General features: G+C 38.3%; 1 protein-coding gene across 2 annotated transcripts in view; it reads right to left on the reverse strand.

Annotated features, from left to right (window-relative positions):
* Positions 1-572: 572 nt before the first annotated feature.
* The window catches only part of LOC100918202 (zinc finger and SCAN domain-containing protein 20), a 28,713-nt gene continuing 12,215 nt past the window's right edge, over positions 573-17,070 (reverse strand). Inside the window, exons 7-9 of one of the 2 annotated variants that reach the window (XM_031962363.1) lie at positions 10,932-11,627; positions 9,003-9,479; positions 573-4,799 (exon numbers count right to left, since the gene is read on the reverse strand). In XM_031962363.1, the coding sequence (XP_031818223.1) occupies positions 3,556-4,799; positions 9,003-9,479; positions 10,932-11,627 (2,417 nt within the window). In that variant the 3' untranslated portion in view covers positions 573-3,555. Of the gene's footprint in view, positions 4,800-9,002; positions 9,483-10,931; positions 11,628-17,070 lie in introns of both variants that reach the window. The other variant, XM_031962362.1, reaches the window with a different exon arrangement.

Raw genomic sequence — 17,070 nt, forward strand, 5'->3', positions numbered from 1 at the left:
TAAAATTTCTGACAGGCTTTTACATCATTCATGCAGGAATGATGTGATGTGGAACACTGGAGTCAGAGAGCCTAGGTTCAAAGACTCCCTCTGACCCTAATCTGTGAAAACTTGGACAAGTCACTAAACCCTTATAAGCCACCTTTTCCTTGTTTGCAACATCAGGAGACGGGACTAAGTAGCCATCAAGCTAGAAGTTCTTCGTTTTTTCTTCCACAGTCAAAAGTCCCTCTAGCCTCCATAAGATAGAACCCCACTCCAACAAAAGCTGATGACATCAACATTCTTTTTGGAACCTTGAGACCCTTTTAGTCCATTAGCGTCTCCCTGCCTATCTCTCTCCTCTACCATATCTTGTAAATCCCAATTCCTCCTTCTCCAATCTGTGTGATTCAATTTAATCCAATAAATGTACTGGGGATACAAAAACAGAAATGGAAGTGATTCAAACCACAGCATTTATTCTTCTGATACTTTTTGTGGAAGAGTGCCCTAGGTTTATAGGAAAAATGTTTTACTGCTACTTATTTTACAATGCCATTTCATTAAATGTTTTGCTTTTAACTAGTATCTGCTGGCTGACTGCTGTGGGTAAATACATAGATAGGGGTTTGTGAGCTAATTTTAGAAGATATACCTTTAAACTAGGGTCATCATTCCCTTCGGGACATAACTGTGAGTTGTGGACCCCAGGTGCTACATAAACAGTGTAAATTACGTAGAATATTGGCTGCTTCCTCGCTCCTTGCAGATAACTACACAACAGGTGGGCTTTTTAATGTGTGTGAAGAATAAAGCCCAGGTGTGAGTCACATGGAAGGTCTTGGGTAGAGAAATGCTTCATGATGAAATCCAGAAAGTTATGTTTTTGCTGTTCAGTGTGACTGGTATGAGGGTAGAGATGGTCATTTACCCCTTTCCTGAACTTTTTCTCCTCTTATCTTCCTGAGATCTCAACTGCAATTATTCTTATATCTTCCTTCCTTCCCCTTTCCCTTTCAGTTTAAAATATTTTTTGATTAGATTTGTAAGGAAGCAGATGAACACATTGTTAATACCCCTTGGTAGGTACATGCCATCTCTGGCCAGGAGCTTGGTTTTCTTAAATTGTAAGTCATAGCCAAGAAATCCTAATCCCAGTTCCAGAAGAATTTTTCTTACCTATTCACTTTCCAAATCACCAGCATTCATCGAGATTATTGTTGTTTTTCCTCCGCAAAGGCAGAGAACCCAGAATAAGTCATTTCTCCTGCCTATGTGAAGGAGTAAAAGGCACAAAAGTAGGAGCCGACAGATGTTTGTGACCAGGAGAAGTCACTCAAATCAAAATTTGGAAAGGAATAATGCTGAGAAATGCTGATGGGGAGAGGAATCATTAACAACTATTCTATTAGAGCAATCTCAAATCTTGGACTCACACACCATTTCCTATAGGTACCAGAAATAAAATTATTCTAGGATGGTCTTTCCGTCAGGAAGATGGAAGCAGAAGCACAAGGAGACAGAAAGAAGTCAGAGACATTGCTGGAAGTTTTCCTGGCTATTAGTCTCTACTCACCGTTCTTCCCATGCTGTGGGTGGTGCCTCCATCAGGTTCCACATCATCTACCTGAGAGGACACTGAAAAATATGAGTGTATGTTTTGTCCTTTTGGCCAGAACTGATTGTTTTAAGAGTAAGAAACTCCTTACTTTCTCCAAAAATTATATGGGGTTTTCCTTTTTGTTTCCAAGTCAATATATGTAGCCAGGGGGTAGGAGTTGACCACTTTAATCTGTTAGGCAAAAATGAGGCTTTTTCTTTTAGCAAAGCAAATAATAGCCTCTGAAATTTCACTTGTTACCAACTCCTAAAGATGTGTGAAATAACAAACACATTCACTGTGGAAAATAATCACTTTCTTTTGTTACTGCAAAATGTTTAAACTTCTTTTAAAAAAATCTGTCAGTTTAAGAAATATTTGAAAGATATGTCAAATATTTTTTCCAAAAACTGGCAATGAAGCTCTAAACTTTTAGGAGTTATTTGCCTTCTAGCAGCAGAATTCTTGGCACCCCTAGCCTATCCCGTGTGAAATACTGAACAGTTGAGGGCACAGTAGTGTCTATAAACATCTCAACTTGCCAGAGCTCGCCAACATCTACTAAAGACAAAGTGAGTCACTGGCACTAGAAATATGCAATGACATCTCACTGTCCATGTTCCAGGAACAGGACTTGTGTGAAAGTCCCTGGACATTCCGACCTTTCTTGAGACCCCAGAAGAATTATAAATTGTCTCAGAATGGCATTTCTTAGGAACCAAGAAAAAAGACTGAGGTTCACAATCCTTTTAATGTACACTGAGAATTTCAAGCTAGTCATCTAATAAATGACTGCTTCCTTTCCCTATCAGTTCCATCAGCAGTTACTTTCTAAGACAATTGAGTCACCCTAAACTCTGGGTGATGGTACTCCATATTTTCCATCACATAAATAAGTTTCTTTATTTACAATATGGTTCAAGACCACAAAGATTCCAACAGATTTCCATTAATAGTGAAGAAATGACTATCAGCAAAGTTGAAGATTAAGAATAGAGAAATCCATCTGCATACAACACATCAATGTGATCCTCCACCAACTATTTATCTGTGCCTTAATAATCTTAAGACAATCACAACGACTAAATTCTACTTTATTAAGATAAGTAAAATAATTAGGCATAATTTTCATTCCCAGGCAGAATTCCAAAACAGGTTGGCATGAAGAATATGAGGTAATATCACCATCAGCATTTCCCCCATACTCTGTAGAAATACTTGCAACACCACCACACCAGTTTAAAAAACCAACAAAAAACCCCTGAGCCTCCCCATAATGACTCAGCTAGTCTGCTAGTATGGCACCAAGGATGGAAAGGAGTCCCCCCAGACTTATCTCCCTACTGAGCTGTTTCCCATCAGACTAAAAGCTATGTTTTCATCAGATTTAACAAGCTTTTCTCCTCTATGTATTCCACTGTTGTGTTAACAATGTTTGAGCTACATTCAAGACTTTTGTTTTAATCATTTATTTTCCCATTTATAAATAGAAGGAAAAAAATTTATATTTGTCTTGTAAGGTTGTAAAGTGAGGTTGAAATGTTTTCAGTTAAGTGCTTTAGGTTTGCTGAAATTCAGAAATCTATGATAATGTAGTAATTTTTTTTATTGCTTCAATTCCATACATGATTCCTGAAATGGGTGAGAAAGTTCCCATACTAATAATGGCTTGTCTGTATTAGACCAATAATTCATTGGTCTAATTGCAAAGTTACTTGCTTAGCTCCAACATTTTTCATTAGCCAAGGTAAGATTGGCCTAAGAAACATGTTTGAGTTGTTGTGTTTTCCCCCAACACAAAAGCAAATTGTTTTTGTGAAATGTGTTTTAATATTCAACTATTCACCTCCAAGTTGCTTGCCTTTATACCAGTATTGTTTCCCTAGGATGAACTGAGCCTAAAGCTTTAAAAAGCACTTTTCTAGCAAATATATGATGCTCGAAAAATAAAATAAAAACTTGGTTTTTCTCTCCTATATAACTTTACGCCCAGTGTGTGTTCTCCGGTGGGCACTGAAGTGTGAACTGTTGTTGAAGTCTTTTCCACACTCAGTACATTTGTAGGGTTTCTCTCCAGTATGGATTCTCTGGTGTATAATAAGGCTTGAGCTCTGGTTGAAACATTTCCCACACTCACCACATCTATATGGTTTCTCTCCTGTGTGAATTCTATGGTGCGTAATGAGGTTGGAACGATCACGGAAGTTTTTCCCACACTCCACACATTTATAGGGTTTCTCTCCCGTGTGAACTCTCTGATGAGTGATAAGCTTTGAACGTTCACTGAAGCATTTCCCACAATCAACACATTTATATGGTTTTTCACCTGTGTGGACTCTTTGATGGTTAGTAAGGGTTGAGCTTTTACTGAAGCTTTTCCCACATTCTGCACATTCATAAGGTTTCTCCCCTGTATGAATTCTTTGGTGACTAGTAAGGGCTGAGCTCTTACTGAAGCTTCTTCCACATTCATGACATTCAAAGGGTTTTTCTCCAGAGTCAGCTCTCTGGGGCCCAGAACAAGTTAAGTTCATACTGAAATTGTTTTCTCCTTCAAGCTGCTCAGAGATCTTCAAGTGTGCCCTCAAAGATGGATTGTTAGCAAAGCTTACTCCATGTTCACTAAATCTATCAGTATTTCCTCCCATGTGGATTCTCTGATGTTTAATAAGGTTTGAACTCTGGTTGAAGCTTTTCCAACACTCACTACATTTATAAGGTTTTTCTCCTGTATGGATTCTCTGGTGAGTAACTAGGTTTGAATGATCACTAAAACTTTTTCCACATTCAAGACATTTGTAAGGTTTCTCTCCAGTATGGATTCTCTGATGAGTATTGAGGTTAGAACGGTCACTGAAGCTTTTCCCACATTCAAGACATTTGTAGGGTTTTTCACCAGTGTGGATTCGTTGATGTGCAATAAAATGAGAGCTCCGACTGAAACTTTTCACACATGTATTGCATTTGTAGGGTTTTTCTGCTAGGTACAGTCCCTGATGATCTATTAGTTTTTCTAAATCCTCTTCAGAACATTTCTCCCACTGTTCCTCTGAGGAACTTTCATACTGTCTTGATGATTCATATTCATCTTCACTGTCTTTTCCCCAAACAGACTGCTGCACATCTTCTTCAAAATGTTTTGATGATGTCTTATGCAGCTCCTCAGAAACATCCTGCTTTGAATTCTGTTCTTCATTCTCACACTTCACGTCCAGACCTGAAAAGGAGAAATAGAAATGTATTATGATAGTGAATAAAGAAATGGGGAGCCATAGGGAAATACGTGAAGAAGGAACAAAATTAAAATTAAACTAGTGATGTTAGTTTAATTGTAACCTCCCTTCTTTAAAGAGGAAGGTTTTGTGAGTCCCCACTCACTGAGGACTACAGGTGTACAACACTGCCTACATAATCCCAAACTTGGGTTATGTACCTTTTAGTTTTGCTAAATTATTTTTCTCCTCTCTTTTTTTCTTTGGCATAAGAGATGACTCTATGAGAGTAGGAAAGAGTAAGGGTATATGGTGATGTGTAAGTGAGATAACATAACAAATATGGAATGTTTAAAAGGATTATGCACATTTAACTTATAAGACTGCTTGATGTCTTGGGGAGTAGGTAAATAAGGGAGGGAAGGGAGAAAATATTTGGAACACACAAAAAAAATTCTTACAAAAATGAACATTGAAAATTATCTTTATGTGTATTTGGAAAAATAAAATACTATTGAGGTAAAAAAAAAAAAGAAAAAGAAAATGTAAATTTTATAAAAAATAAAAGATCAATAAAAATTTTAGATAAACATGTAAAAGCTCATTTTCAAAAACAAATTTTTAAGCACTTCAGGGACAAAGATTATATCTTCTATGTCTTTTGTATAGTTTTTGATAAACTGTTCTTCTGCATATTCATATTTCGAAATCAGTCTGAATTTGCTCCTTGGCTGAATTTGGAAAATCATACTAGGCCAGGGAATGAGGAAGTAACTTTGCTTAGGAAACTAAGAGGTAATATTCATAAGGAGATCTAATTGAAGAACTTTCCTCAGCTAAACCTCAGCCTTTTTGCCAATGATTAGTCTAACAGATCAGAAGGAAAATGCCTAGAAAACTGCTTTAAGGAAGCATGGGGCCCTCTGGAAAGGTGTTAGCACAAGTTCCATTCCAGGATCCAACCAATTCCTTTTGAAACAAAACTCTTAAATGCCCTCTTAATTCTATGATCATATTTGCTAGTTTAGGTTAATAAAAGTCATGACCGTCAGAACCCTGAAGGCTCTTGTTCTCTGACTGGCTGGTGGCTTACTAGGTGAAAGAAAACTACCTAACTCCCACAAAAGGGGCTGATTCTTTTATAAGGATGAAAGAGGACACTGAGTGACCACTTCAGTTCATTCCCACTAAGTAGATTTGCGTTATATGCCTGCTGTACTAGGCCCTGGGAATGGAAAATGAGACAAATAACCATCCCTGACCTTAAGGAGATTACATGCTTTTAAGCCTAGGCCGTGATTTCACTTGAGTAGGGAAGTCCCACTAAGGAAACTCCCTCTACCAATGCAGGCTGGTATTTGATCTGCAACTTAACAGTATCAGAGAGCTGCCTAGGGCACTGACTGCCCCAGGTATCCCAACCAACAGATGTTATAGACAAGATTTGAATCTGAGTATTTCCAAGTTAGTCACTTGGCTTTCTGTCCATGACATCCCCAAAACTTACAATTTACCAAAGGAGATAAAAATGTACAAAAATAGAAATGATACAAGGGATAATAAAATAAGTATAAAATTAAGTATGACACAAGTAAAGGCTTCAGGCAAGAGGAATGCCTAAAATAATAGGAAACATATGGGGAGAGAATGCATTACTTTCAGCTAAGAGGATAAGGAAAGATGTCATGGATAAAGGAGCACCTCAGCTAGGATTTTAGTTGGAGGAAATGAAGAGCATTTCAGACATGGAAGATGGCCTGTATGGCTTTGAGGAAAAAGATGTAAAGAGAATAAAATCTAGGAACAATTAGCAGTTTAGTTTGACTTACATGTAGAATGTACAAACATAATTCATTTACAATAAAGCTAGAAAGGTAGGCCAGTGCTATTACTAAGGTTTCAAATGCCAGGCCCTCATTTTAAGCATCACAGTGAGAATTCATAAAAGCATTTTTGAGTAGATGAATGACATGTTCAGACTCAGACTAGAAGATTATTCTAGTAGCCATTTGAAAAATGTCTTAGAAGAGGCAGAAATTAAAAGTAGGGAGATTCACAAGAAGACCACCATAACAATCCTGGGAGAAATAAGATGCAATAAAAGCACCAGAGAAAACGGATTTGTGAGATACTATGAAAAAAGGATTTGGCCACTGACTGGTTGTAGGAGATGAAGAAAATTGGTGATTCAAAGAGAAAGCTGGTGTTTCTTGAAGGATGGTGGAGCAACAAAAACATAATTGAAATCTGGAAGAAGGGGCACATTTGAGTAGAAGGCATGCTTCAGGCAGCTGAAAATATAGGAATGAAGCTCAGGAAAACTATAAGAACTGGACTTGTGGACTTGGGAGTCATCAGCAGAGATGATTTCCCCATTAAAGTCATGAGAGTCAATGAGCTCCCCAAGAGGTTGTGGAGAGAGTAAAGGAATAATAAAGATGAATCAGAAGAGACAAAGAAGATGCAGCCCTAAAGGGAAAAGTGCTAGGAGAAAAACAAACAGCATTCTAAAAACTGAAGAAAAAAGAAATAATATCAAGGAATCAATAAGATCAAGTGCTGCTGAATGGTGTAGGAGAATTATGGCCAAGAAAAGAACACCAAGGCTGGCAATTAAAGGTTATTGGTGACTTTGAAAAGAGTATTTTCATTAGAGATAGAAGCAAGGTTGCGGAATTTTAAGAGGAAGTACAGACAGAAGAGTTAAGACTTCTATACATTTAACAGTAAAAAACAGGACAACTTTAGGGAGTATTTGAATGAATGGGAAGATTTTTTGGGGTAGGAGAGATCTGAGGTTCATTTTAAGTGTGGGAGAAAAAGTCAAAATATAGGGATAGTGAATGAATGGGGGGGAAAGATGAGAAAGGATGGAATTGAGTATGAGTGAAATTTATGGATAAGTGAAGGAAAAAGAGTACAAGATAAATAACTACAAAGGTTTTAAGGTGGAAAGGAGAACAAGTTGCCTATGGCAGATGACCTTAAAATTTCTCTATAAAATAGAAGACAGTGTCAGTGGCTAAGACAAAGGGAAGTAGGGTAGAGTTGGGGGCTAAAACAAAGGCTTTGAACTGCTCTCCTTGGGAGTGTGGTGGAAAGTTCATTAGAAATGAATAAAAGGTGAGACAGCTGAGGTTAGATGGCAGAAATTTATAATCATCTCTTGCACAGCTTCAAGACTTCCTTTGAGAATGCTCAGCAGCAACTCTGGGAGATGACTAAAAACCATTACATTGAATTCCCAATCCCTATATTTATGCCCACCTGCATTTTTGATTTCCTTCACAAGCTAATTGTACAATATTTCAGAGTCTGATTCTTTTTGTACAGCAAAATAACGTTTTGGTCATGTATACTTATTGTGTATCTAATTTATATTTTAATATATTTAACATCTACTGGTCATCCTGCCATCTAGGGGAGGGGGTGGGGGGGTAAGAGGTGAAAAATTGGAACAAGAGGTTTGGCAATTGTTAATGCTGTAAAGTTACCCATGTATATATTCTGTAAATAAAAGGCTATTAAATTAAAAAAAAAAAAAAAAAAAAAAAGAGAGAATGCTCAGCAGCTTGGGAAAAGGAAAGAAGACAGATGGTGAAGGTGAGACTACAATGAGAGACATCTGGGCAGGAACAGAGGAAGGACAATGGAACATATAACTGAAGGGGAGAGGGGACTACACTGCTGAGAAGACTGACTGTATGGAAAAGATGACTAGGACTATATAGGAAGGAGGGAAAGTAAGTCAGAACAGGAATAATGGACTGAGAAAATAGGAAAAGTCTTAGGGCCTAGAGATTACAGGATCATGGATTTAGAGAGAGAAGGGACTAAAGAGGACATTAAGTCCAACTCCCTCATTTTACAGATAAGAAAACAGACACACAGAAACTTGAAGTGACTCATTCCAGATTCCATGACTAGAAAGTATCTGAAATGGAATCTGACCATGGCTCTTCCTATGTCCAAATCTGGGATGCTATCCTCTACAGCTTGCTATCTCCCAATAGTTACAGTAAAGGGCTTCTTCTAAGGCAGAAAGTATGCTTATTTAACATTTGGGGAGATGGAGGCAGTGACAAGAATTCAAGGTCACAGTGATTAGCATAGCTGGAATGAGGCTTCTAAGCTTTAAGATTCTCAAGCTAATGCTATTTCCATTAGGCCAAGTCACATGTCTACCCAATGGATGGGGAGAAGCTTACCAATGCAGCTTTTAAATGGAGCTGCAGTATCAAGGGTTTTAAAATGCTGGGCTGGCACATCACTGCCCTCATCCTCTTTGGATGCTTCCTCCTCCTCCTCCTCCTCTTCTTCCTCCTCTTCCTCCTCCTGTCTCCAGGTCCTTTGGTCCAATTCTTCAGCATCTCTCCTTCCTGGCCTTTCTGAGAGGTGGGCACTTCTGAGAACTGCTCGTGCACGCATGAGAGTGTCCAGTTCTTCATAAAAGGGGCAAACCCCTGGGGGCTGACTGCTTTTAGCTTTCCGGTAACTTCGTAGGAGGTTTTTGAACCTGTAGCGACACTGTTCTAGTGTCCGGAGGAAACCCCGTTGGCGCAGACGCTCAGCAATGGCACGATATACTTGGCTATTCTGGTGACAGGTCTGAAGTTTTTTGGAGAATGGAGATTCACCAAGAATGGCAAGGAAAATCTTGGTTTCTTCATAGCTCCAGTGCACACCTGCTACCAGAAGAGAAGGTTTTAGAGCTCTCAAACTAACAAAGGGTCATTCTGGTTGGTTCCTGGTGGCCTAGGGATAAAGGCCAGTTGAGCATATGAGAAATTTGAAGAAAATGAGACAACGAGGGAAAGACAAAAGAATCAGCACTTTAGAGTTGGGATGGGACCTGAGAAATTAACTAATAAATGCATTCTATTCTATAGAAGGTCTTTCACTAGGGGGGAGATGATTACTTGTCAAGAAAATTGCAAAGGGAATTCATGCTTCAGAAGGGGTGCTTCAGACTAGCTCCCCTTCAAGGTCTCTTCCAGTTCTAAGATTCCATGATTTTAGTTCAAGTCCCTCATTTTAAAGATGAGGAAACTGAAGCCCAGAAGGATGCTATAACCATTCCAAGGTCCAACAGCCAGCAATACAGTCAAGCGCAGGATCCAAGCCCAATGATTCTCCCACTAAAGGAGCATCAATGGCAATGAGGTCAAAACTGATGCCCCCTCAGACCTGCTTCCCCCAAATAAAGGAGCCCATCTAAGATCAGAATTTGGGACCCCAGAGAAGCAGGTCAAAGATACATATGCTGTAAATTTCCCTAGCAGAATGTATATTTTAAGTAGCAAGTGCTTCATTCTTTGTACTTCTATTCCTAGCATAATACCTGACAAATACATGCACACACACATATATATATATATATATATATAATATGAGCCAGACACAGCATCATATATACGTGTATGTATTTATGTATATCTCTATACATATATGTATTTTATATATATTATATATGTACATATACATACATGTGCATTTAATAAATGTTCGCTGAATTGAATGGTACCTGATCCCATTGCTCCAGCATACTATCTATGTTGGGAGAATTTAGCTTACTCATCCAAAAAGCCTCTTCAGTACTTTTATTCATGGTACTCCAGGGTCATCAGGTTGAAGAATACTAGTCTACACTGTATATGTTTATTGTTGTTTAAATTCATGTTGATTTTTTTATTCTAAACTTCTAGAGGTTATTAATTACAGTTAGGCAATGTTGGACCAGTGACAACTTCTCAAAGTCTCAGTTCCCACAAGTATAAAATGACGTGGCAATCCTAAATCCAATTCAAAAAACATTTATGAAACATTTATATTATTATATAATGTGTGTAGAGAACCACACAAGGTGGTGGGGGGAAAAAAACATTTAGATAAAACACGGTCTTTAACCTCAGTGTGCAATCTGAAAGATAATCTTTAGGGTCCCTTTCAGCTATAAAGGTCTCCAATTTTAACATCTCGGATTTCACTGACTCATCATTCCTCTTGCTTTCCCACTCCATACCCTTTGTTCTGAATGTATATGAGTTAATTTGGGAGGGACCACTAGGGGGAGACAGGACAGCAGATGAAGAAGTTAAGGGTAGGGATAGGTACCAGGACCCTAATAGATTTCTTACCAACACGACTTTGGAAAAAGGCTGAGCCACTAGACATCTTGGGTCGCTGGATTGGTTCTCCAATGACCATCTCATTCCTTTTACAGTCTTCCGCTGTGGTAGCCTCAGTAGCTCTCTCGTGTTCCCAGTTCCTTTCTTCCTGCTCTTCTGTCTCAGCATCACTATCCCCCAACCTGGGAAGGCCTGAAGCCTTCTCTGAGACGCCTGTGGCTCTGACAGCAGTCCGAGCCTTCACCAGAGTGTCCAACTCCTCATAGAAAGGGCAAGTACCAGGGGGATGGCTGCTCTTGGCTTTCCTATAATTTCTTAAAAGATTTTTGATCCTATACCGGCATTGCTCTAGGGTTCGCAGGAAACCCCGTTCTCGCAATCGCTCAGAGATGGCCCGGTACACAGGGCGGTTCTGATGGCAGGTCCGAAGTTTTTCAGAAAATGGAGACTCACCAAGGATTGCAAGGAAAGTCTTTGTTTCCTCATAGCCCCAGTGTACTCCAGTCACCCTCATGTCCTCCATATCCCACTGTTCCTGTTCTTCCCAGGATTTTCCTTCCTTCACAGAGGATGTCTGCCCTAGTCTCACTTGTTCTTCACATGTACTATGATCTGCAGGGTTCTCTCTTTTCCCAGAGTGCAGAAGGTTTGGTATACATGGCTCTCTTCCTTGCTCTGGCCAGGAGATGCTGTTAGATTTCAAAACTGGAAATCCAGTTCACAGGGAGGCAAAAAGGAGAAATGATGGTTTGTGTAGGTTCCTAAACTTTCCCAAAGTTTAGTCCCTTTCCCTGAAAAAGGCAGCTAGAATATGACCCCATTGGAATAATGATGATGGTGATGTTGATGAAAACAGGTGACATGTGTCAAGTGCTTTAAGGTTTATATAAGTTTTCATTTAAACCTCACAAAAACCCTGTTGGACAATTCCTGGTTCATAGTATCCTTTGTGACAAAGAGAAAAATGAGGCTGAGAAGTTAAATGACCTTCCCAAGGTCACAGAGCCAGAATGGATCAGAGGAAGGATTCAAACCCAAGTCACATCTCCATGCTAACCACACTGCCAGGGCAAGCAAGAACACATTTGGCCTCAGAGGAATAAGGAAAAGAAAAGTTCCTTAGAACAACTGTAGCAAAATCTCCATGTGAAGCAGGAGATAGAACCCTGGGCCAGAAGCTAGAAGACAAGGAGGGGCAACCAGGACCAGTACAGGGTCTCAAGCCAGGAGAATCTGGGTCTGAATCCTGGCTGGGCACTCCTTGGCCTGACCCTGACCAAGGCAACCTCTCTTGGTTTCACAGTTTCCTGTAGAGCTGAGAGTTTTTGACATCTCCTCCAGCTCTTAATCTGGAATCCTCAGGGCCCAGACCAGGTTCTGCCACTAATTAGTTGCATGATCTTGGGAAGGTCAAGAGACTCTCAGAGCCTAATATCCTCAACTCTGAAGTCCCTTCCAATTCTAAAATTGTATGATTCTTTCAATTTTGGTTTTAAACTTAGTAACTGCTTAGCCGGAACTTTCAATTATACATTTTCTTTTTCTGAGCATTTCACTTTTTAAAAAGATTGTAGACATACTGTAGACAATGAAGTAATATAAATTATATATCTATCTAAGGATAAATAGATATAATTCAAATTCTCTATCAATGGGTGACTTCAACTTTCCTAAAACTAGGTGAATTTAACCAAAAATAAAGAAAAAAGAAGTTAAGAATATGAATAGAATTTAGAAAAGTTAAATATTATAGAACTTTGGAGAAAACTAAATGGAAATAGGAAAGAGCATACCATTTTCTCAGCTATTTAACACATCCACACAAAAACTAATCATGTGTGAGAGCATAAAAAACTCACAACCAACTGCAGAAAAGCAGAAACGTTAAGTGCATTCTTCTTAAACCAAAAAAGACAAAGTTTTATTGGAAATCTGGTAAAAATAAGGTATCTTCCACCTTCTAGATGCCCTGGTTTGCTCCATGTCTCAGCTCAACTTCCACTTTCCAAAGGAAGCCTTTCCCAGCACCTCCTAATTCACTAGAATTTCCTCTATTGATTATTTCCTATTTATCTTGTTTATAGCTTGTTTTTGTATAATTGTTCTCAGATCTTCTCCTCTAACAGACTGTGAGCTCCCTGAGAGCAGGGATTGCCTTCTGTCTTTCTTTGCTTCACCACACTTAGCCCAGTGCCTGACACCCCATTGTTGTCACCCACCCCAGATAGTAATGACTCATGTCTGAAAGAATCACTCTGAAGTCCTCCAAGATATTTAGTTAGAAAAGAAAGGTTCTATTACAAGTACATTCCTCAACTTTCCTAGGAAAAAAGTAGATACACATTTCTGAAATATTTTCAGCAAGAATTGAAAAGACAGAGTCATGGAAATAAGTAAAATTCCATTTATCTGAAACTTCTACTTCTTGAATATATATGGCTAACCAAAGTTTGATGATATTTCATTTCTGAATATACAAGGAAGATATTTTGGGGACCCATAATAATAGATTTGTTAACTTTAAGAAGCATGCTGTCAGGGGAGATCCAGGAGTCTAAATGATGCTACATTTAGGATTACAGAAGTTAGAACAAGAATTTTAGAGAAATTGACTAGACAATAAAAAGAGATCATTCTATCTCAACAGAATAGAAGTTCCTTGAAGGCAGGAACTGCTTTGTTTCTGAGTTTATATCCCCAGCATCCAAAATAATATCTGGCACACAATGGGCCTTAACAAAAGCTTCTTGGTTGCTTCTGATTAAAAGAGGCAGCCAAATTAAAAAAAAAAAAAAAAAAAAAGATATGATAAGATAAAGTCTTCAGAGGAAGGTGGGAGATGGAAAGGGGTCAATGGTAAAAGGAAAATTCTTGTAAAGACCAAAAATTCTCATAATAGTATTTTTGAAGCAAGATAAAGTAAAAATAAGAGAAATGCCCATTAACTGAGAAATGATTAAACAAGATATGGTAGACAAATGGAAGGATTTTTATTTTGTTACAAGAGACAAATATGATAAATGTAGAAAGACCTGAATGAATTGACACAAAATAAAGAAAGTAGAACTTTAATAAAAATATACACAATGATACTATAAATGATGGCAACACAATTCAGAATTATATAACTGATATGTGAATACACTGCCTTTCTTTTGGTACAAAAGTGGTAACCTCTGGGTGTGGGATGTTTCACACACTCTGGAAAACATGATTACTGTATCAGATGATGTTCTTAACTTTTTTTTTCTCTTATTAGGAAGGAAATCATGGAAAAAAGGGGATCCCTATAAGGTGACAATAGTTAAAAACCAAAATGCATTAATAAAAACATTTTTTAAAAAAGAAATGGAATTAAGCAAAGAAAAGATCTGTTTAATAAAGGGGAACAGTTTTTGGTGAAGGGGAGCAAAAATGTAGTTCCAAAAGCTCCAGATCCCAGAAGGAATTCTTCAATCACATGCACATCAAGAGTAAAAGTGTTCCTTTATGCTTCTTGCCAGGATAAACCCTGCTCCAGCAAAAGCTCTGATGAGTTCAATCCCAAGAGAAGGTATCTGATTAAAGGCCTCTACATCTACAGATCAAGGATTCGCTTGTCTTGTCTAAGACTCACAGAGAAGGATCTCAGACTCCCTTGATTCATAGTGCCCTGGATGTCTTAGGGATTTTTTCACAAGCTCCCTAAAACCAAAGAAAAACCTTATAGATTTATCTATTAATAAGCCATGAAGTTGAAAATTTAAAAATATTCCACTTCATTCCTATGAACTGCAGAGTTTGGGACTCCACAACAACAGGATTGGCTACCAATTGATGGGAGTGAGGGGTGGTTTGGCCATAGCGACCCATAAAATGGACAAAAATTTAAACAAGGGTTTTGCATCCTGTGTCTCTTTTGCAGGGATGGTGGCAGAAAAGGAGTCCTAAAAATCTCCCACTTCTCATACCACTCACAATTTATGGTACCCTTAATCTATAATCACTAACAGTTAACAACTTAACACACCAGTGAAGGAACTGAACTACAGGCACATTGATGTTCTCATCATAACAAGACATACTGGAAAAAAGACAGACAAGTGCACATAACAAAAAAAGATAGCTGTCAGGTTCTCCTTGAAGAAATGGGCAAAAATTTATGAATTTGGTTTCATTACACACCCAGAAGTAATAAGAAAAATCTTCTCCAAGTGTTCTCTGCCCTAGTCAGCAGAAACCTCTCCCCTTTGACACAATGGAGCACATTTTTCTACCTAATACACATATCAGGCAGCAAGAGAGTACAGTGGATAAAGCCATAAGCCTGCAATCAGGAAAATTCATCTTTCTAATTTCAATTCTGGTGTCAGACACTTACTAGATTTGTGACCATGGGCAAAGCACTTAACTCCATTTACCTCAGTTTCCTCATGTGAAAAATCAGCTGGAGAAGAAAATAGCAAATCATGATTCTCCAGCATCTTTGGCAAACACACACACACACACACACACACACACACACACACACACAAAACAAATGGGGTCATGAAGGATTGGACATGATTGAAACAACCGAAAAACAATACACATATGCTTAGTTTTATGTTCTAGTTATGAATAAATATGTCATATCCCTCTTGAGGCAGCTGATGACAAATTGGAGAGAATGCTGAGCCTGGGGTCAGGAAGATCTAAATTCAAACATTCTCAGCCACTTAAAAACTGTGGAACCCCATACACCACTTATTTTCTATTTGCATCTGTTTCCTCAACTGTGAAATGGGGATAATAATAGTACCCACTTCTCACTGGGTCGTTATGAACCTCAAATGAGATAATTAATTACTGTAATATATTCTGTATATCACAAAGTGAACAAAGTATGGCAAGTCTCACTAGAATGTAACAAAACCTTAAAATAGTTTTACTTATTTAAAAAAAAAACATCAATTTTTAAAATGAAAATGTGTATAGCTCATTTTCAGATTTTTTTGTTTGTTTGTTTGTTTGTGTTTTCATCTCCTAACTTTTTCTGAAGAGAGCCAGTATGGCGTAAAGAATAGTGAAAAGTCCCAGAGTCAAGAAGGTCTGTGTTCAGGTTTCCCCTCTGTATCATCTGGTACAATATAACCTTGAGCACATCCCTCCAGGGTATTTTTCTAAGAACAGAAATTGTACAAAAGGAGTTGACCTGCTTTGGGACAGATCAAATGAGATGATAATTGTAAAATGCTTAGCACAGTGCCTGGCACATAAAAAAGTGCTTAATGTCTGTTGTTGTCCCTTATTTCCTGGAGGAGGGAGTTTCCTCATCAGAGCAGTTGCCTACAATGATGAAACCACAGGCCTGAACAGCAATAATCTTTTGAGCCCCCTCCTCTCTTTAAAAAAAAAAAAAAAAGTGCTGTTCCTGGGCCAGTTTTCATGAGCCAAAGCCCAGGCAGACTGAGAGAATCCAGCGGTAGGGACCTCATCTAGGCAGGCAGGCAATATAAAATAAGCAGCAATCCCAGGTGACATCATGTAGCCCAGAGGCTTATTTAATGCTTAGCTAAGGGTGTAAACACTGAAGGAAAGAAGCTGCCAGGAAGGACCCGACTTTTATAGGATCAAGAAAAAAGCCTTTGGTCTGGTCAGGAAACTTCTAACAGGAAAATATTATTAAGCCTGATAATTCCTTCTGCATGAGAATTTTACAAATTCTTAATCTGATCCCTCTTCAATCAATGTGGCCCCTAGTTAATGAAGTAACTGAACTTAGGTAGCTCTATAGGGATTTTTTCATTAAGTTTTTCGGACGAACCACAGTTTGGCTCTCCAGAGCACTCCAGGCATTTTCCCTGGTGCATCTCCTAATTACAACTTGGCTCCCAGTCAATTCATTCCTCTTATAGAAAAGCATGGAGAAAATCCCTAGAAACCCCAACACCCAATATAAAAACTTTTAGTAAAGCTAAACTGTAAATTAGTCAGAAAGCTGAATCTGCCTATTAAGTAGCAGAAACCATATATTAGAAAATGATGATGATGATGATGATGATATGTATGCAGCACTTTAACATCTGTAATATATACATATATATTAGCTTATTTTATATATTCCTAACAACCCTGAAGTAGCTACTATTATTATCCCCATTTTACAAATGAAGAAATTAAGGCAAAG

Source organism: Sarcophilus harrisii, chromosome 3, assembly GCF_902635505.1.
Source record: "Sarcophilus harrisii chromosome 3, mSarHar1.11, whole genome shotgun sequence".
Taxonomy (NCBI): domain Eukaryota; kingdom Metazoa; phylum Chordata; class Mammalia; order Dasyuromorphia; family Dasyuridae; genus Sarcophilus; species Sarcophilus harrisii.